This window comes from Podarcis cretensis (assembly GCF_951804945.1).
Source record: "Podarcis cretensis genome assembly, chromosome: 8".
NCBI lineage: Eukaryota > Metazoa > Chordata > Lepidosauria > Squamata > Lacertidae > Podarcis > Podarcis cretensis.
The window spans coordinates 42,269,704-42,291,338 of record NC_137177.1 but is presented as its reverse complement, the minus strand read 5'-3'; the positions used below and the strand labels follow the sequence as shown (position 1 = coordinate 42,291,338).

The window sequence follows — 21,635 nt, the reverse complement described above, 5'->3', positions numbered from 1 at the left end:
ACACGGCCAATTTGATCGGCACAAGGCATGCAAACTCCACCCCCCAGCTGATCTTAGACTCCTTACTGGGTGAGCAACGCAGCCAAGCAACACAGTTGGAGCCTCCCTCCTCCCTGGCTGGCAGGGAGGGAGGGAGAGGAGCTGCTTCCTTTGAAACCCAGGAAATTTAAGGGACATCATCAATCTGGGACAGCAGCGGGAAACGGCGCTGGGATAAGGGAGTTTCCTGCCAAATAAGGGATGTTTGACAGCTATGGTAGGATGGGGAAAGATTTATGCTTGAAACCAGGTTTCTGACTGTCAGTCAGTGTAGACAATCTAGCTAGATGGACCAACTTATATCTTATTTTTAAAGAATTGTACAGTTCTCAGGAAACATTAGGCACTTTAGAATAACAATAACAACAACAACAATGCACATGAGATAATTTGTTGATATTGGGTGTGTGAGAATTGTAATGTGTATTTATATGCTATTCCATAGTTTTGTGTAATTAACTGGAAATTACCGATATAAAATGAAACTTCAGAAATAGAAGATCTCATACCTTTGCTATCTCCAGTAAAGCATCTGCCACCAAAAACTGGGAACCCATTTGATATTTGTTAGAACAGTGGATGACACAGGTGTAGATCTGACACATAATAAACCGTTGTGTGTGTGTGTTTTTAACCAGGACAATGGAAAGTGAAGAAGGGCGAAAAGCCTATATTGTCTTTCCTACCAGCAAGACCCATCCTTCAAGTCAGAAGGGGAGGAAGAGAGCTTTGAAGGGGAATGGGAGGCGAATTGACTACATGCTTTACACTGAAGAAGGACTCTATCTAGAGTGGAAAGTGGTAAGCCCAGTCACATATGAACAAGCATACTGATAACAGTTCTGCATGTCAGAATTTGGGATCAGCTGTGATGGACAATGCTTCTTGATTCAAGCAGCATTCCCCAAGGCTCACTATGAACAGTCACCCTCTGATGGGATCCCATTATGTTAAGATGCCCCTGGGAGGATGCCCAGTTTTGGTTTTTTTGCTTCAGCCATACTGTAGGCAGGGCATCATCGTTCTAGAACTTAGAATCAGCCAATGAAGCTGAATGTCAGAAGATTCAGGTCAGGCAAAAGACAGGACTTTTTCCACACAGCAAATAGTTAAACTGTGGAATTAGCTCCCACAAAAAGTCACGGTGGTCACCCATATGGATGGCTTTAAAAGAGGATTAGATAAATTCATGGGATACAAGGCTATCAGCAGGTATTTGCCACGATGGCAATGTTCTCATCCCACTGTTAGAGGCAGGATTCCTCTGAAGAGCAGTTCCTGGGACCCACAGGTGGGCAGAGTTCTGTAGGTCACTATGAGAACAGAGCACTGGACTATTTGGGTCTTTGGCCTGATCCAGGCTCTTCTGATATGTTTATTTTCATCTGAAACCTTTAAAAGTGGTGGGGACACACACACACACACACACACACACACCATAGAGCTCTTTTTAAAAGTCATTTCTTTTGCTGTTCCCCCACAGGAAGTGGAAGAGTTCAGTTTCATTACTCAGCTGGCAGGCTTAACTGATCACCTGCCTGTTGCCATGCGCCTGATGGTTTCAACGGGAGAAGAGGATCCTTAAAAAAGGACCGGTTTTTTGTCCCCCAAGTGTGTAGAGGAGGGAATTTCCAAACTTGTGACCAAGATGCAAGACAGAGTGTGGGATTTTTCGGATGCCCCCACCCCCTCAAGACCAGGCTTGACTCAGACTATCCTCTGGCTGCGATTCTACCTGCTTTTCAGATTCCTCTCCATTTGCATCCTGTTAGGAAGATGTTAAAAAGGGAAGCAGAGAACGTATGTGAATGTGTGCATGGGGAGATGGGGAAGGGAGGGGGGTGTCAGCCCACCCACAAGCGTCACGAGTTGCCAGGCAACCGGGCAAGCCTGCATTTCTATACTTTCACTGTGGACTTAAAAGGAACCAAGGTAGAAGTCCCAATTCTTTTGAACCAGTGCCATTCTTACAAAACAATGTTTTTTTATATATATACTGATATATAGCACAATTTAGTTTGTAATCAGTCTCTGTGTTAGTGCTGCTCCAAAAGCGAGTTTTTGAATCATTTCTTTATATATCCTTAATGAGCTAATGCTTACTTTCTCTCTTCTTCTTTTTTAAAAAAAATCCTTTTCTTCCCCACCCCCTTTCCTTTCCTTTTTTCTTTTTAGCCTGTTAATGTTGTAGTAGCATGCCTGCGTCAGAAGCATGCCTCCACATTGCATGCCACTCACTTAGGAATGGAATGGTCAGTGAGGTACCATTGGGGTGGAGGTGGGTGGACAGGTAGGGGAAACGAGAAGGATGGCAATGGTAATTCAGAACCCAAAGCATCCTGGCGACAGCATTCTTAGGACCTTCAAAACCCAGGTTTGGAAAACAGTGTCATATTGCCTATAAGCAGGCAACTGTCAAAACAGTAGGGCCAAATCCTAAAGTATTCTCTACCAATGCAATCCTGGAGATAAGATTTCAGAAGATACTATGGCAGATGTGGCAGATACAAGTGGCGGCATCTTTCCTGGACTGGTCCATTGCAGCTTGCAGTATGAGAGGTTTGGCACACAAACTTTCAAAGCTGTCTTATGTCACCACCAGACAATAAGTTGTATCTAACAAAGTGGAATGGAGTTGCCCCTCGTTCTCCTTCCCTTCCCCAAACCTGTTTGGGGTTCCTCCCCAACCCTCCAGAGCAGATTTTGGGATGCCCAGGAAGGAAGGAAGGGAAGGAGGTTCTGCTGTGCTTCTGTGCTTTCTTGGATACAACCCCGTCAGTCTAATAATCTATCTCAACTTTGTCTGCTCTGACTCTCTGGTGGCTCTGACCTGATCTGCAGCAACTTCTGTGTGGATGGGGCCATAATTACCCTTCAGGTTCTGAACTTTTGTGATACCAAAATGCATTTAATAATGCATATTTTAGAATAAAATGCATACATTGAGACAAAATACATACTTAAATATTTTGTGATGAAATGCATATTGAAATCCATATCAAAATACTGAAATACAAATTCTTGTGCAGTTTTTTTAAAAAACAACAATAGATTAATATGGAACAGAAACAGATTGGATTTATGAATAAACACATGTAACGTTGGCGTAGACTATGGAACCCACCTCAGTTATGTGACTATTGGAACATTCCTCCACCAAAAGATGGTTCTCAGCACATGGAAAGGTAGTATGTCAGGGGAAAGGCTAGCCTAAACCTTCTCTCTAGTGTGTTAGTTTTCTATAGGTGGTGAGCGGGAGAATTGAACTATGTAAACCCAGCCATCACAACCACAAGGGAAACATGACCAATGGAGTCTGCTGAATGCCTGAATTGGCCCATAGACCTACTGAATATGTCAACAAAGTGGCACGGCTGAATCCAACGCAGTTCCAGTGCTGTCTGGATGAAGGAATCGCATGGAACAGATGGGTCATGTGCAATGCAACCACACCAGTGCTATCAACCCTCAAGGAGGTATAGCACCAATGCAGTTGCTTCCTGTTCTGCCTGCCCATCCCAGTGGGATTTCTTCATTTGAGCACGATCAGAGCAACATGGGAACCAGTCACAGGGAAACAGTGGCTACTCTAGTGATGTGTATATTAGTCCTCATTCATTGTGAGAACAGAGAGAGCAATGCAAGGAAATAGGTGGTGGAGGGCCTTAGCTAAAATACAAGCAACTTCACCAGAAGCGCATAGCAAGACACAGTAGGAAAGTTCTGTAAATTCTGAATCAGACAGATTAAAAGTGCCACATGCGGAAGATGTGCCTGTCACTTCAAGGAGAGGAAGATCTCACACATTACCATTTGTACCTCTTAACTTTTGTTGCAGAAGATTTGTTTGCTCGCTCTTCTCTTGTGCCATTCCTGCCCCGCTCTCCCAGCTTGGTGGTTCAGCTTGATTTGAGGTGGTGGACTGAAATTTCTGAACCGCATCCCTCTTCCCACAGCAGGGTTTGTACAGCATGTATGAAGGAAAGAGTGTCTTTAAACACATGCAGAGTGCCTGAGTTTCCCCCACTAAGAACCATCAAGTGTTCCCTGCCCACCCATTGATAGAGGGAGTGGCTTCTGGGGCAGCGTGGCCTAAACATGACTTCCACTGTCCAGTCACAGCACCTCATTCGTTTATAAGCTCATTCACTTGCAACACTCACAGGAGGCAGAGACAACCACCAATTTGGATGGCTTTAAAAGAGAATTAGACTGGAGAGTTAGAATGAAGGAGAAGTCTATTGATGGCTACTAGCCATGATCTTGTGTTTGAATCCTGCTTGCTGGTTTCCCACAGGCATCTATAAAGTTCATGAATAAGTACCCAGACACTATTATCTATTTCCTACCTGAACACAAATTTATTTTATGAACTCTGAATAGACTCTCACCTGCAACAATCTGTTTCTCTCCTAGTCTGCACTTCTGATGTGACACTTTCCTTTTTTAGAAGTGACAAGCACACCTTCCAGAGCAGGGAGAATCTGTACCTCTCCAAAATAGTATTGCCACTTATAAATGGTGGAAGATCAAATGTCATAGATCAACCCAATCTGCTTTTCATATCCCTCTTGAACTCGGAGGCAGAATTTTCAAATATGCTTAAGCAGTTGTGGGCTTGTCATTCAGCATTATGCACACTGAAACATGTTCCTGTCATGTATTAGGTACACTGGGAGGCACTATTGTTGCCTGTTCAGCTCCACGGTTGCTAAAATACATTAGGATGTAGCATAGATTGAGCCAAGCCTCCCCACCAGTCTTTAGCGAAATCTCTGATTTCGTAATGCTTCATAATTCTGCGGTTCTGCAGCTAAGGGCGACAGAGGTTGTTGCCAGTGCAACCAGTGCAACATTTTGGATCATCTCGGGAGGGAAGGGTAAGCCCCCAGTTAGTGTATCTTTGTACAGATGCACTAATTGGGGGCCATCCTCAGTGGAGAGCATGTCTCAGAATCTGGCAACAGATCTCAGTGCTATGGCTGTGAGATTGAACAAGATGTACCATAGAACCAGATGGCTCCAGAAGCAGGGTTTTTCTTTGCCTCTCCTGAAAAACAAAGAACAAGAAATCAAGGAAGATGAAATAAAAGACTGGTGGATCAGAGAGAACTGATTGGAAATGATGCAAACATTTCTGGAGAAATGGAATACAGTGCAAACATAATAAAAAAAAAAATCAGTCATGGGGTTTTCTCTGTAAAAGTCAGGGTAGGTGCACTTGAAATGGCTCTAAAAGGGATTTGAAAACTGACTTGGACAATGGGATCTGTACCAGGTTCCGAAATGAAGTCCATAATGATTGCAAAGGCTTGCTACAGGTAGGCCATAGCCTGTAGCACATCATTGCACCTGCAAAATTCTGGAGACATCAAAGTGGGAAGAAATTTGCCTTTCCACAACCCTTGTAGAGAAGGAGACTTGACTGCCTCAGCGTTAAGGGGAATCACCTTTCTCCTCCCGTGCTTTGAAAGCCTAAGCAATAGTAAAACTTCCACAGATGCCTGATCAGGCCATTCAAAAGCAGGGAACTCCAGAAAGCAAATTGCTGTGAGCAGAGATTGCAGCAGACCTGCTAAGGCACCACCAATGGTGCAAACTGAGACAGGGTGGAAGGCAGGGAGGCCAACTGGAGGCCGAGGCCGAGACAATGACAGGCGGTACCAACTGGCTCTGCATTTGTTCCCATCCTCCTCCCTGCTGTGTTCTACGAAGGAGGAAGCTGACGGTCAGTGCCACAAGCCATTGTAAGAACAAAGGCAGGCAGGCTGTGAGGTTGGTGGGGCAGAGCCCATTTGCCCTAGATGACTAGCACCCACGGGGCTGCTTTGCATGTTCCAAGGAAACAGAGACAGAAAGTGTATTAATCAGGGCTAGTTTGGATCATGTCCAAATCAAAGCACCTTTATGGACTGTACCAACCCCTGTGGTGGTGATGACCAGGAGCAAATAGGATTTCATCGCCCAGAACAGAAATCAATCTGCAATAAAAACTGCTAGCACATTTGTAAAGCTAAGCAGGGTCCAGTATGGTTTCAAATTGGATGGGGGACTGCATGTTGAGATTCCTGCATTACAGGGGGCTGGACTAGATGTCCCATGGAGTCCCTTCCGACTTTCTGATTCTATGAGAGAGAAAAGAAAAATGCTCCCTCCCCACATATTCATCTGTCTTCATTGCATCAAACTTTCTCTACAGGGGCATGAACCAATGGATTTTCTAGTTCATGGCCCAAGCTAAACCTGACTGATGGTTTTATCTGCAACATTGCTTCTCATTCTACTTTTCTGTTTTGCTTGTATTTTATTAACTTTTTTCTGTCCAAAGCAGTATGAATTACAGCTCATATGCTGTCCACCATCTCTGTCTAGAATGTTTACCACTAGCAGTAAAACTAAGCCAAGGCGCAGTATTTAAATAGCTCCCTTTAAGCTGTGTAAATTACCACCAGATATCCACATTCTGTGAGTAGCTGAAGTAGACATGCTGTGTGGTCTATAAGTTATTGTACCAATTACTGCCAAACTGTGCTACACTATTTACAGTTTTAAAAACCCACAAAAGCTAACTGTCTAAATTACAGGTTACTTTCTGGGAATTCTTGCTTTTCTATAAAAAAAGAAAGAAAGAAAGAAAACCAAACCAGGTTTTTCCTTCTTCCCCTTTCAAATTTAGATGTATTGAGATTTCTTTTTTGGGTGAGTTGTGGGGTTTCTTTTCGGGGGGGGGGTCAGTGTCAGTTTTGAAGTAAACTTTCTCAGAGTTTATCATTCTTGGATATTCTCCATTTTTAAAACTGTAGAAAATTTGAAAGTTGTAAAAAGAGCTAGATACTTTTGGATTAATCAACAACAATGTCATTCGTAACCATTGAATAGTATTGTGGGTCAAACTTTGGGGAAACTTTTAGGCTGGGAATCATATTCCTTTGCCTTATTAGTGCATTGACCTTGTGCCTTCTGCTGCCTTGATATGCTATGGAAGAGCTGGAATCCTATTTGAGGGCAAATGGAAGAAATATACTTCTCATTCCAGAGATCAGTGTTTTGAAAAAGAAAAGTAAATTCTGTACATCTGTGATCACATTCTTTCCTGTTATTGCAACAGCTGTATTATGTACATGGTCTAAAGTCCCTTAGGATCCAATTTTATTTTCAATGATGTGGACACCAGATGGAAGGATAAAACACCCAGATCTTAGAGCATATTCCAGTATTCTACATAACCCATTGGTGGGAGGAAGTCACAGGAGCTGTTTCAGTTGTCACTGAATACCACCTTCTCCTCCCTATTTGTCGGGGAGGGGAGAAATCTTGAACTTATGCGAAGGTGGTGAACATGGTGTGCCCTTTGTCACCTTGTCCTTAATCCCTAGTTGAAATGTGGCTATTGAATCCTGTGCATGCCATCCCAGTCCTGCAGATAAAGGCAGTCCCTGAGCTGCATGACTGATTCTGGTTGCCATGCCTTGCCCCAGACCAGCCTTCCCCAACCTGCTGCCCTCCAGGTGTTTTGAACTACAGATCCCATCAGCCTCAGCCAGTGGCCACAGGGGTTGTAGCCTGAACATCTGGAAAGCACCAGGCTGAGCCAGAGGAAGCTGAGCACAGGCTCTGATGTATGTTGAATTTATAAGTCTCCAGTTCATGCACAGAGTGTCACAAAGGGTTATCACCAACCAAGCTCTAGTCAGAGTAGGCCAACTGAAATTAAAGGACCTAAGTTAGCCATGTCCAGTGGGTTTACTCTGAGTAGAACTAACCATGGATATAACACAACCCTTTCCCATTGGCTCCCCTGTATGTTGCAAGGGAAAATGCCCTGATTTATTCACATGCACACCGATCATAACTGTGTTAATATGTGTCTGCACTTTGTATTTAGGCATTGGTTCCTAAGAACTTGATTTCCCACACTTCTACAACTAGCCAGTTCCCTACCAAAGGGACTCCCCCAAGTGTTTTTCTAAGACTAGGAAATGTTGACATTTGAATAGGCATCATGTGCACATGCACAACGCCAGCAAAGTGATACTAGAGATAGAGGATTTCTTATGAAAGTCACCTCAGGTTTGGCTCATGCCGACCGTTCAAAATGGTTAACTGGTCAACTCAACGAGCTCCCCAAAGGCCTGTTTAAATGGGAGAATCAAATTCAAAGGAGCAGAAACCATCTGCATCTCCTCAAAGCCACTCATGACTCAATGAGATACTTGCTCCCTAAGGGAGGATGAGACCAAGGTTAGTGCTGCCTGCATAATTTATAGAACTCTACAAGTATCCTGCGAACCATAAAGCTTTGAAAATGGGTGGAATTTTTGAACTCCAGGAAAATGGGGACATATGGTTCTGGGCAGGGTCAAGTATAGTTAAATCTGGACAGGTGGTCATGGCAGGTCTCTCTATCCAGGAATAAGAACTCTGGACAGTTCCCAATAGGTCTTGCTGGCTGAGTTGTGAAAGATGTTGCCACAATAGGGAGCTGAAGCCAGCTGAGGCCTTCTAAAGCAGGCAAGACCTATTCTGCATTAAGCCCTACCTCCTTGAAGGAGACACCTACATTCCTTAAGAGGCCCTTACCCAATTCTATGTCCTTTGGCTTCTGTGAGGTCTAGAACATTTCTCTTCAACCGTGGGTACCCAGGTGCTCTTGGATATGCTGGTTGGGAATGATGGGAGTTGGAGTCCAACAACATCTGGGGACTTAAGGTTGAAGACCAGTAGTCTCATTCTCTAAGTCTAAGGTTGGTTGTAGGTCAACATCCTCTAGGCAAGAGATCACGGGACCAGCTATTGAATATTCTCTCCTGAGGAAAGTGACCTGAATCTTGCACTCATCTGAGTCCTGTGGGATCTAGCATCATGGTACATGATATGTATCTAGGAAGTATAGCCTGAGACAGCACTATGCTATTCTTAAAGTATTATATAACACTACCATGAATCCCCTTAGATACAGGATACTTCATTGTCCTTTTTAGAGTTGCCATGGAATTTCACCAAGGACATTTTGAAAGTGAATTTGTTGGTCCCTTGTTAGGAGAAACATTTAGGGGATTTTAAGGGAAGAAAAAAAGTTTTGAAAAACATTGAGCAAAGAGTTTTACAAACATGCTTGTTTGGACTCACAATAAACAGGTTGCTAGGCCATGGTGTGCTGTGACCTGCCATTCACCAGTCAGCATTAGGAATCCAAGTACAGGGAGTACAGGACTGGTGAGAAAACACCCTGCAGTGAGAAAAATCCAGGTGTCAGAGGGATCAACAGATTTTGTTTAAAGTGATCCTTCAAGGTCATTTTTGGTTGATTCCTGCTCCAGAGAAAAGTATTAGGAATGTCAAGGAAGGAAGGAAGGAAGGAAGGAAGGAAGGAAGGAAGGAAGGAAGGGGTTTTTAATGAGAGAAATTAAACAAAACCAACTATGTTTCCAAGAGAGCCTCTCCACATCCCTAGTTCTTCTTAGGCAATTACAGGACATCAGCCCCCCTGGCTACTTAAGGGAAAACTCCTGCTCAAGCTGAATTACATTCAAGAATATGCTCAGGGCCCCTCGGTCTATAAATTCACAGCCCTCTTACCTAGGAGTCAGTCCTATTTAACGCAGTGGGACTTGTGTTTGAGCAAACAGGAATAGGACTGCACTATCAGTTACTGAGTTACTGTGATTATACTATCCATCATAGAATATGGTTTCCAACTGGATATACTCGGTGTCAAGGGTCACCAATGTGATGTGCTTCCACTGCTTTAGACTTCAAATTCCATCTGCCCCAGCCAGCATGCCCAGGGATTGTGGGAATTGTGGTCCTCAACACCTTGAGGGCATTGTGCTGGCTATCCACGTTCTTTACATACAGTCCATAAGAACACACCCACCTTCACAACTTCCTCTCTTGAGAAATATTGGACTCAACTTCCTGTCTGCAGCTACTGCTGTCTGATATTCCCTAAGTGCTCTCCTTCCTTCCCTATTAATACTGTGCTTATTATTGCAAAGTACATAACCTAATGACTCCCCCTTGCCATGCCTGCTGTTGCTAGATGGAATTTTTAAAATTTGTTGGGTCTGATGGCTTTTTTAGATAATATTTAGCAACTGATGCTGCACATTAGCTACAACCTAGTGCTCGCCAGAGGTTATGTGCAAAAGGTGCTCCCTTATATTGAGTCTGTCCATCTAGTGCTTCTAGCAGGGGTCCCCTGTAGCCCTACCTAAAGATGCCAAGGATTAAACATGGGACCTTCTGCATGCAAGCTGTTCTTCTCCAACTCCCGTCAGTCCCAACCAGCATGGCCAATGGTCAGGGATGATGGGACTTGTAGTTCAGCAGCATCTGGAGGGCATCAGGATGGAGACAGGTGCTACTATGTTGATCAAGTGTGATGAAATAGGGAGGGAAGGACATGTGTATACTTAGTATCAGCTTGTTCTTTCATGGCAGAAGTAGACTTTATGAGAGACACAGAGTTGGGTTTATTGCATATCTGTTTCCTGCTTCTTCATATAACACAACATGTAGCATGACAACACCACACTGCACATTCCTTGGCACACAATAGTTGATTGTGTGGCATGGGGGCAGGGAAACATACAGCATAATGAACCACATTAATGGTTGTGTCATAGGATACACGTTAGCAAGAATCACTGAGACAATAAGCAGCAGGGGCTCTGTGCTTCTTGAAAAGTTGAGGTCTGCCCAAGTTACAGGATTCACAGTGTCCAGCCTTATTCAGCTGTAGTGATCTCAGTCTGAAAAACCAGACAGAGAAGCAGCAGCATTTCCTGAAAGTGCCCTCCTTTCTCTTGCCTTGTTTCAATACTGCTGTTAAACCACAGTAGTGGGAAACTGTGGTTTCACTTCCAACTACATTCACACTGTGTTTCACAATCCTGGCTTCTAATTAGAGCTTAAACCACAGTTTCCCAGATCAGATATAAAATAGTGAAACAAGCCTGAGAAGCACTGCATAAAGTTGTAAGAGAGAAAGGAGGGAACAAAGCAGGTAATGCATCCCCAAAACTCTTCTTCTGGTAAACCATGGTTTGTCAGACTGAGATCGTTCTGTATCTGAACTAGGCCACTATCTCAGACATCACCTAGTATACATAACAGCAAGCAGCCACAGTAGCTTGATAGACCCTCCATGTTCAGATGCAGTTTGAGTACTGGGCACTGTGGACAAACAGCAGGAGATAATTCTTCATGTCTTGCTTTTAAGTTTCCCAGAGGTAGCTGGTTGACCACCTTTGGTGAGAAAATGCCAGACTAGATGGACCTTTGATCTGATCAGACAGGCAGTTCTCATAATGTTCTAGATTGCCATAATTCCAGAAACGTCAGCCCTAAAATATTCTCTCCTCCTCTTCCAATGTCTCCTCAGTCTCATTCATCTTCTCTTTCTGTTTCTCCTGCTCCATTTTTTTATTGTTCTTCTCCTTCTCATCTTCCTTCTGCTCCTCCTCCTCCTTTTTCTTTTTCTTTTTCTCCCCCTCCTTCTCTTTCTTCTCTTCCATTGCCACATTTTCTTTTCTTCTTACCATTATGGAATACTCAATCGATGACCATGCTACTGCAGCTGGAAGCCACTTCCCCGAGTCCCTAATGAGTGGCTGCAGTCTCATAGAATCAGCCCAGTCCATTTTAACATATGCTTAGCCTGGAATGCAAATCTGCTAGTCAACACATATCGGCCCAGCTCACAGAGTGAAATGTTGCCTGTCTCTGTCCAGCTGGGGAAAGGGAGTTTGTGTAGACTTCAAACTGTGTAATAGAAAAATTCCCAATTTAACTGTTTTCAGTGACAAGACAGATTAATCTTTTTTAAAAAATAAATAAATCTGGTATTACTAAAGCGGTCATTCTCCTTTGTCCATAACCTGCACACAGTTTAACTATGAATCTTTGTCTTTTTAAATATTGTATTAATAGATTTAGAAAGCCTAAAAAAAAAACTTTTTTAATTTCAATGATTTTTTCTGTATTGTATCCTTCTAAAAACTAATGTTTTTATATGGTAAGCACATACAAACCTTCTGGCATTTTTGTTATGATTATATATAATATATAAATATATATTAAAGAAAGCCAAATTAAAATGTTCCATCCATTTCTTTGTGTGTAATGAAATGAAATCAGCTTACACCTCTCTCTCTTTTTTAAAAGATATTTTGGCAAATGAAGAGAAGTCTTTCTTCTTCACTTCTATGGTGCTGAAAGGAATATGGTTGATGCAAATGATATAATAAAATTTTAAGGCTAAAAAACACACCTTCTGTCTATTATGGATTCTATGGGCAAGGTACTAGTGTGAAAGAAGGGGCAGAACATCTGATGTAAAACACATATCTCACCCTCATATTTCTAAACAGAAGTGAACCTCTAAAGGCATCAAGGACATGGTTGTGGCACCATATATGCACTACATATATGGTGTATGTGGTTTGCCACATTTGGTGCAATCTGGCTGCATCAGTGTAAGAAAAATCTACAATTTGTTTACTTCAGTTTACTTGGTCTACAGACCATAAACATCAGACACAGTGCGGGGTTATCAGTACAGCCACAGCAAAAGAAAAAGAAAAAGAAAAAGCAGAGGGAGACAATAGACATTTCCACGAGAAATAGATAGAAATACCAACCATTTTGACTTAGAACTCTTTCCTTTAAAAGTTGTCACCTGACTCTGATGATGACAGCAAGTAACGTGGCTATACATTTCCATGATTGCAGGGCTGGAATCCACCATTAAGGCCTAGGACACAGAACTCCCCAAGGATAGGGAAAGTACTCAGCAAATAAAAAGGGATTTAATAATTCTATAAAAATTGCAATATAGGAGAGCATGTAATCTGAAACACACACAACCCGATTGCCAGAATCCAACAGGTTTTGGGGGATTCTGAGCTAGAATCAGGGTTTCCCACGTTTGAAACAGATTCTAAAATGGCAGACATTCAAGTGGAAAATGCAGGCCTGCCAGGCTCAGGGATTTTGTGGCTCGAACCATTAGCCCCTGAGGGTTGGGGCCAGCTTAGTGTGCACTGGGCTTGTTTGCAGTCAGGGCTCTTTCCAGGTGTGGAAGGGGCCATTGGGGTGGTATGTACAGAAGCAACACCCAGGATTGTTAGGCGGCATGTACTTAAAATATTAAAATCCAACCTTTAAATGAAATTAACTATATTAAAACCAGGAAACAGCACAAACATTACAATTTGTAAGGGAAAGGAAGAACCATTTTCTGTCGTCGTCGTCCCCCCCCCCCCCAAGCCCTGCAAATACAGTGGTACCTCGGGTTACAGATGCTTCAGGTCACAGACCCCGCTAACCCTGAAATACTTGTAGTACCTCAGGTTAAGAACTTTGCTTCAGGATGAAAAGAGAAATCGTGCTCTGGCGGCGCGGCGGCAGCAGGCGGCCCCATTAGCTAAAGTGGTACCTCAGGTTAAGAACAGTGTCAGGTTAAGAACGGACCTCCAGAACGAATTAAGTTCTTAACCTGAGGTACCACTGTAAAGGTTAAGGTTTTATGTTCTGCTGTAGTAATTAGAAAAAAGTCCACTAAATGTTTTCAGAATGCAACCACCTGCTTTTATGCATCTGTAATAACTGTCGGAGGCAATCTGCCTCTATATACCAGTTGCCCGTTGTGGTGGTGATCCCAGGGTTCCCCTTTAAAGGGGTCTTGAGGGGAGGCATTGGCCATATGCCAAGAGGTTGTCATTGCTCTCCCCTCCAACGGCGGTGAAACGGGGGGCAGGCTCTCTGCTTGAACATATGTTCTCCAGAGCCAGCCCAATCCCCACACATTCTGGATAACCCTGATGTCTCCCAGATCCCCGGCTGGGGACTGGGAAGGATAAACACCCAATGCCTGTGCGAAGGTCTCCCTACATCTGAAATTTAATAAAGTTGTGGCCAATTTTAATCCCATAGCACGTTGTCTTGAGTCATTATTCCGCTCGGGGGTCGCCTGGGGGTTGGGGGGACTCTGCCTGTCCACGCAAAGGGCCTTCTCTGCAGTGGCTCCCCGTCTGCAGAATGCTCTCCCCAGGGAAGTTTGCCTGGCACCTTCATTATACACCTTTAGGCACCAGGCAAAAACGTTCCTTTTTAACCAGGCCTTTGGTTGATCTGATTGACATCCCTTTTAAAATGTGGCTTTTGGGGGGCGGTATTGGGTTGTTTTTATTTTGATTATATATACTGTGGTTTTTATGTTGAACTTTTCTGTGAACCGCCCTCAGACCTCTGGGTATAGGGCAGTATATAAATTCAATTAATAATAATACAGGTGGCATTTATACAATACTGTTTATACAAGGTGGTCTTGAAAATAGGAATGGGAGGTATCGGATAGGGATGTAATTTTTGTCCCAGTCTTTGAGTCTCAATAGGAATCAATAGCAGAAACACCAATTTGAGCCTCGTCTGAATTTGCCAGACCCCGAATTTCACCCCTAACTTCAAAGCTAATTGCACTCACAAAACTTCATTAAGCTGACACGTCCTTCTGTGTGGATCAAAACTCTGCTGCCTTTGTTATTTAGAGGCCGGCCCTTGAGCAAGTTAGTATTGATCTGAGGTCGGTCCAGGCTCCCAAATCATCTGAAATTCATCAAATACACACAAGCTCGAAGGAGTTTGACTTCTATTGATTGCAACACAAGCACCAAAGCCAAAGCATCCGGTTTGCTTTTCTGCCCCCTTTCCTCTGAATTTTTCTCAAGGGTTGCTAATCGGGCAAGCTGAGCTGAAATCTGTGTTTCTTCTCTCGTCAGAGAAAAAGGAAATCAATAGAACTCAGGCTAATAAGACCATGCACAGGACAATGTTGTTTTTAATGAGCTCTCTCTTACACACACACACACATCTCCCTAGCTGCTGCTTTCAGTATTGCTAGTATCCCATTTACAGTCAAAACGCCTGACTTGAGCACTTCAGCTTTCAATAAAGGAGGCCCCCCAAGACCACAAATATTCATTCTTGGGCATTAAACCAGCCTCCTAAGTGGTCTTATATGGGGGTGTTCAAAGAACATTGCTAGCTTTATATACTGGACAGTGGTAGGATACCTCTGGTCCAGGGTCCTAATTTGGTCCATGAGGCAATTTCCCTTAACACCAAACCCACCTGACTCACAAATGATGTTATATGTGATGACAGGCATCCTGCGAAAGAAGAATCAGGAGCTTCAAGTGCACTCATGAATGTTTATTTGCAAGGAATTGTTGCTAACAGCACCGACCAAGCATGCCCCCTCCTTTTTTGTATTCCACTTACCTAAGGCAGCTGCATCACTTTGTTTACTGGTAGGACTGGCCCTAAAATGCAGGTCTTTCAGAGGATTTTGATGAATGTGAAAGTTGGGGGTATTGCAATTATTATTGCTTTTGAACCATTCATGTTGAAATAAATGATTCCTATTTTTTAGGATGTACAGTGGTGCCCCGCAAGACGGAAAACCCGCTAGACGAAAGGGTTTTCCGTTTTGGAGGCGCTTCGCAAAACAAATTTCCCTATGGGCTTGCTTCGCAAGATGAAAATGTCTTGCGAGTTCCTGCGGGGTTTTTTCCCCTTTTTCCCCCCTTTTCCTAAGCCCTAAACCGCTTATCAGCTGATCCGCTAAAAGCCGCTAAACCGCTAATAGCGCTAATCCGCTACGCTGTCAATGGGCTTGCTTCGCAAGACGAAAAAACCGCTAGACGAAGAGACTCGCGGAACGGATTAATTTCGTCTTGCGAGGCACCACTGTACTGCTAATCTGTCATGGCTCAGCAAGGATCGGTCCCAGGTGGTTGAGTTTGGGGGACAGAAGTGGTAGGTAGCTTGCTGTTGATCCAAATCAGGCAGAGCCAGGTTTGTGGTTCAAGGGTCAAGTTCAAAGGCAGTAAAAGAGGGTCAAAAGGGACAGAGGTGTATAATCCAAACCAATCAGGGACAAGATCTCAGGTTGCAACTGAGGAGAGGGAGCCGGGCCTTGAGATAAGTTGCTCAGTTATTGTGTTTTTGAGTGTCTTGGTAAGACAGAACACCATTAATCAAAAAGAGGCATTCGCCTATCCTTAATTAACACATATATCTAAGATGATGTGCCTCATTTACAGGCAAAGATCTTCTAAGCCCTAAACTCATAGATGTTGAGAAAGCATATAGCTTCCCCCAAAGCACTTACACAGCTCAGGATGAAGAACCAGAATCCAGATGAGCTCAGGCACTAATGGTTGGGGTCATTAGCATAGCCAGTATTGATGTCCAAGCACCCTTATTCACTGAACTAAAATGGAATTTGCCTTACAGATATACACGTTGAACATTAACCAGCACTTGTTCTGCAGCATCAGAACAAAACCTTGTACATATCACTGAGAAAGGGACCGGCTCATACATTCACTGCTGCATTGTGACAAACACACTGCTGTTCAGTGGTAATAGTGAAAGAGGGGAGCACAACTGTAAAAAGTCCTATTTCTTTCTGCTTTGTGTTCATGACTCAACAGAATATGAACTGGAAGCTGCTTTGCGGGGCACCACAAAGGATTCTCCCAAGCTTTTAAGAGGATGGGTCACCCATACTGCACTCACAGGCACCAATGTGCCTGCTAGTAATACCTCTTATGGTGCCAGGAAAAGTCTCAGTAAATATCCCCTCAAAAATCCACAATGCAAGGACGACTGCCTGCTCCTACATGGAATATGCCCCCTGAAGCACATTTCACTGGATTCCAGGACTGGTCACCAACCTTCCTTCTGTTCTGAACAGAGGAAGGGTGCAAACAGCTTCCTTCTGTGTGTGAGCATAGCAGTGGGTGATGTAGGTGCTTTTTCCCATTCATTGGGGGCAGGGAGAGTGGCTGGGGAGGGCATTTTATAATCCTTTCTCTTTCTGCTCCTTTAAATGTATCCTTACAAAAATCCTGTGAGGTAGGTTAGAGTGAGATGGTGACTGGGCCCAGGGTTACCCAGTGAGCTTCATCAGAAGTAGCACTTAAGGCATGCCTATAGGTTCATAATAGTTTAATTATTTAAAAACAAGTGGGACTTGCAACAAAATGTTGCCATGCAGAGTATTCCTGTTCAGGGTTCCAGTAAACCAGTAACCCTTTTCTAGGATACTCCATTCCAACTGCCCTCCATTCCCACACCACAGCAGTCAATGAGCCCAGCCCTAACCCTTTGGGCTTCCCCCAAATAATTTTTGTATTTCTGCAAACTATGCTGCATTCCCATTCCTCCTTGTGTGGATGGCTTACGCTACAAAAAGGATTCACTCAGAGAATGAGTTCACTATTAGTACATAGGATAAAATAAAGATAATTTCCTACTTTCTACCGATGGTTCCAGAAAGGAGTTGGTTACCATCTAAATACCTTTTCAATAACATTGTGTATCCTTTTGATATCGCAAACAAAAACACCTCCCTGATGCTGTTGATTAAGTGGGCAAAGGCTTTAGCGCCCTCTAGTGGATCTCATAAAGGATGGACACTCAAGGTCTTCAACAATAATCTCAACTGCTGCCTATTATAGCAGTAGTTTTCAACTGTGACCCATCAGACATTTCTAAAGAGAAGACTGGTAACTAGGGGTGGGCATGGAGGCACATGCTTGTCATCCCTGACTGATCCACCTGTGCAATTTGTGACCAGTGGGGTGTACTTGGTGTGTTCTGGGCCAGCAGCCTAAATGGATTTAGTCTGCACCCTAGGACAGGTTATTAGATTGCATACAATGTGCTGAGGTTCCATAGCAGACATGCAGATATTTTCAGCAAATGAAGGGAAGGGAGCTCCAGAAACTGAACCTATTGAATCAGCATTGCCACAAGTCAGGGCATTGATATACTGCACCCAGCCAGGGTTTCAGACAATGATCAGTCCCACCTTTTACTTCCTATAGTTCTCTCAACTGAAGTTGCTGGGGCTTGAAATTGGAACCTTGTGCATGCAAGTTTGTAAAACTTCATTGTAGTCTTCTTTATATACCAACACTTGAAGGAATTTCTCTTGGCTCATGTAAATTACTTAAGATGAAAAGGAATACTATGCAGAAGCTGAGAAGGGATGCCATCACTGTCTGGCCAAAGGAGGAAACTGTGAGGAAACCAGCCAGACCAGCAACAATAGGGTGGCAGAACAAGCCTGGTTCCTAGAAAGCAACAAGGGAATCTTCTGAAGCTGCAGCTGTCAATGATTCAGTCCTCACATTAACAAGGGGAAACAATCTGAAGCAGTCTCATCAGCATGATTATATCTGAATATAGCATTATTACTATTCATAACCTGATTCAGGCATCATTTTTAAAGCTTTACATGTAGCCGGCATATATAGGATTTCACAAGTAATCTCCCATCCAGGCATGAACCAGAGCCATACCAGCTTACACTTTAGCAACATGGCTGCATGTGTATAACCTTCAGACAATGCCTGGGGGGTCAGTAATAGCTGCTGTAACCCAAAAGAAGAGAAGAGAAGCCCATCATAGCTATCTCTTGATATATTTATTAAGATCTGGTCAAAAAAGAATTGGGGGGGGGGAGGGGGAACAGGAAGGTTTTTGATTGGAAAGCTGCCACATTAATCCAAGAGCTTAAAATCCATGATAACATTGCCTGTCTTTGGGTTGAAGCTTAGGGTGTATGCAACTGCAGAGGGGTTATCAATGGGAGGTTCTGACCCAGTATCTGAACTGAAGAAAAACACAGCCTGTTTGCAGTGGGGAGTCCATTGACAATAGCCCTGCAGAAACAAGCAGAAGAAAAATAATCAGCTCTGATAAAAAAATACAATATGCTAATTTGTCAAGACCAACAGCAATCACTTTACTTTAGGATATCAGCATGCTGATTCATAACAGAATGTGTTGTGATTATCAATGAAGTCTGAATTCCATACATTCAGGGAACTGCTGCACCAATCTCCACAAGTTGGTGGTCTCATAGGCCTTCAGACTAGGCCCCTAGGACTTCTGACATCTGGTGAATAACTTGGTAATGCAAATTATTTTGCTCTTTGGAATGGAGGAAACAGCAAACTGGGCTGAACTGGAACGCCAATTACTTGATTACCTCCAAGATTTCTAAGGCTGCAGTCCTATATAAATTTACATTGTATTGCACACACAAGGTTTCACTCCTGAGTACATATGCTTGGATCGGACTGTAAGAATTATAACATACACACAGAAGCTACACTTTTCAAAAAAGGCTAGTGGGGGAACTTCCCCTATGCTCTGGCTTGGCAGCAAAATCTTGCACCTAGTGTGTTAACTAAAAATGGAACATAGCCATCCTATAATACCTCTGACAGATGTCATACTACTGAAAGATGCAAATGAATTATAGTTTATACATGTTTCCAATGAGGCTTCTAAACTGCAAAAGTGAATCGATGGTAGCATCCAAGCACACTGTTTCCACTGAAAAATTGTCAATTCAGATTTACAACATTTATAAATGTTGGCAATCAGAAGAAGCCTTCTCTGTGGAGGTGTCTTCCCTATAGAACCATTTCCCCCATCAGCAAAGTCAGGTGCCAGAATTACTGAGCTTTGGAGACTTCTGCTCCCAGGCTTTTGCTGTTGTTTGACTCCAGCATATGGTACCATGTCTTAATTTAACCTGGATTGTTCTAGTCTTCTTATTGTTTTGTGGATTTTTATTGATTCTTACGGTTTTAAATTATTTAATGTGCTGTACAGCACCTTGAGATGAAATCTGAAAGGCGGTAGAAAAATATCTAAATAAATAAATTTGCCTCGCATTTCAGAGAAGACAGAAGACTGATTAAGCCCAAAAATGTCCCAAACCATGAGATAGAAGTGAATCACTCAGATTAACATTCTCCTCCCCCACCCCCCCGCCCATGGAGCAGAGTGAAGATGAAAGAGAATTAAGCATACCTTTTCATTTGAAACCTGCACAAGCCCTGTGGTAACAGAAATGCTGGGTGTCAGGTGATATTCCATCCACAGAACAGCTCCATGGCTCTTCCCAGTCCTAGAAAGAAAGAAAGCCTCAAGTATTGATTTTCTGCTAACTTTGAAGAACACCAGCACACTGACATATGCACAAATTCTTTTTGAAATATTAATAGTCTCTTTCCTTCTCGGAAGCAGCCTAGGCCAGAGAGATGAAAGAGCATGAATGCTACACCTATGGGAGCCTGAAACTTCCATCAGCTGGCAGATGGATGTAGTAAGTAAGCGAAATTTCTTGTAGGAACCAAAACAATGTGTATAGGACAGTAACTGCATTAACACATTAAAGACCTGAAGCAGGATCTTTCTGCCCTCTTTCATGCCTATAATTAAGTCAAACCATGACATAGCATGAATGAGCCAACATGTGGGCTCCTGGAGAGGAGACTGCAGCCATTTTTCACCTCCCCAGTCATTTTGCTGCTGCAGTGAGTTAATTTGTGGTTTGGCTTAGTGTGTCACCTGAAGCTGGGCTCATGGTTTAGCTCTTCCAGACAAACTACAAGCTGTAAATCATAGAACAAACCTTAGTTACAAGATAGTAGTTTGTCTGAAAGCTAAACCACAAGCTTGCAATTTCTTCTCCAGAAGCCTGCACGTTTCCACATGCATGCTAAGCCATGGTTTGGCTTAGTATAACTCGTGAAGTGGGACCCAGCTTCTTTTGCATTCTGTCTTTCATTTTAAGATTCAGACTTTAACGCAAGTATCTACTATTTTGGTCTTAGCTTAAATATCTCATGTGTAACTGATGTGATTGACTTGTTTGCTAGCACAAGCTATATGATACAGTCTGAAAAATCTACATCTGATGTTTAAACAAGAATCATGCTAGAGACAAATATTGATCTTTACTGCACAGGATGTTCCAATACTTTACAGCTGGTACAATGATAACACCATAATTTGGTTCGGTGGTAACACCACATACTGTGCGCTGGTTGAGAAAGAAATGATCAGCCAGGGAACAGATGGCTATATTTGGAGACGAGAAATAAACGTCATTATAAATTGATTCAGTCATATGTTGAAATGTAATTTATACATTATTCATTAAGAGCAGTATGTTATCTCATACATGAAATATGTTAATTATTATTAAGCAAATTATAGAACTACAAAAGTTTTCTTCAGAAAAAATGCATTATTAAATATAAAATATAAAAGTGATATGAATATGCTTTTGCTCTAAAATCTCAAACACCCATCTGATTTCAGCTCCCAATCTTATACCAAGTTACCCCCCTTGAAATAATGGGGTCTATTTATTATGTTTGTTTATTGCTTTTGATTTCTAGGCCCTGAAATTTCCCCTCCTCCTTCTTTGTCATGCAGTCATGCTGTCCCAATTTTATGGTTGTTTTTCAGAGCAGCCACCAATTCCCTGGGATTTTTTTTATTTTTGGTAAAGCTGAGCTTGCTTGGCATATTGCTAATACTGGCTCAGGCACTAAATTCATGGGGATGTTAAAAAGCATGTGGTTCCAACCAGGCAAGTCAGTGAGGAATGATATCATGGTTTATGGCTATTAAAACACAATGAGAGATCCAGGAGAATTAGGAGGGACATATTCCCTTGTCTGTCCCTGTCAAAGATCCGCCAGGGTGACCTGGGC

The 21,635-nt window shown here is 42.9% G+C and overlaps 2 protein-coding genes across 3 annotated transcripts in view; one reads left to right on the top strand and one right to left on the bottom strand.

Annotated features, from left to right (window-relative positions):
• Window positions 1-9,427, top strand: part of SMPD3 (sphingomyelin phosphodiesterase 3) — a 129,572-nt gene extending 120,145 nt beyond the window's left edge. The window contains exons 8-9 of the mRNA XM_079988285.1: window positions 678-840; window positions 1,523-9,427. Of these exons, the coding sequence (XP_079844411.1) occupies window positions 678-840; window positions 1,523-1,624 (265 nt within the window). The 3' untranslated portion in view covers window positions 1,625-9,427. The remainder of the gene's footprint in view (window positions 1-677; window positions 841-1,522) is intronic.
• A 9,095-nt stretch (window positions 9,428-18,522) lies between these two features.
• The window catches only part of PRMT7 (protein arginine methyltransferase 7), a 28,370-nt gene continuing 25,257 nt past the window's right edge, over window positions 18,523-21,635 (bottom strand). For both annotated transcript variants that reach the window (XM_079988283.1, XM_079988284.1), the window contains exons 17-18: window positions 19,942-20,038; window positions 18,523-18,779 (exon numbers count right to left, since the gene is read on the bottom strand). In XM_079988283.1, coding sequence (XP_079844409.1) covers window positions 18,618-18,779; window positions 19,942-20,038 — 259 coding nt within the window. In that variant the 3' untranslated portion in view covers window positions 18,523-18,617. The remainder of the gene's footprint in view (window positions 18,780-19,941; window positions 20,039-21,635) is intronic.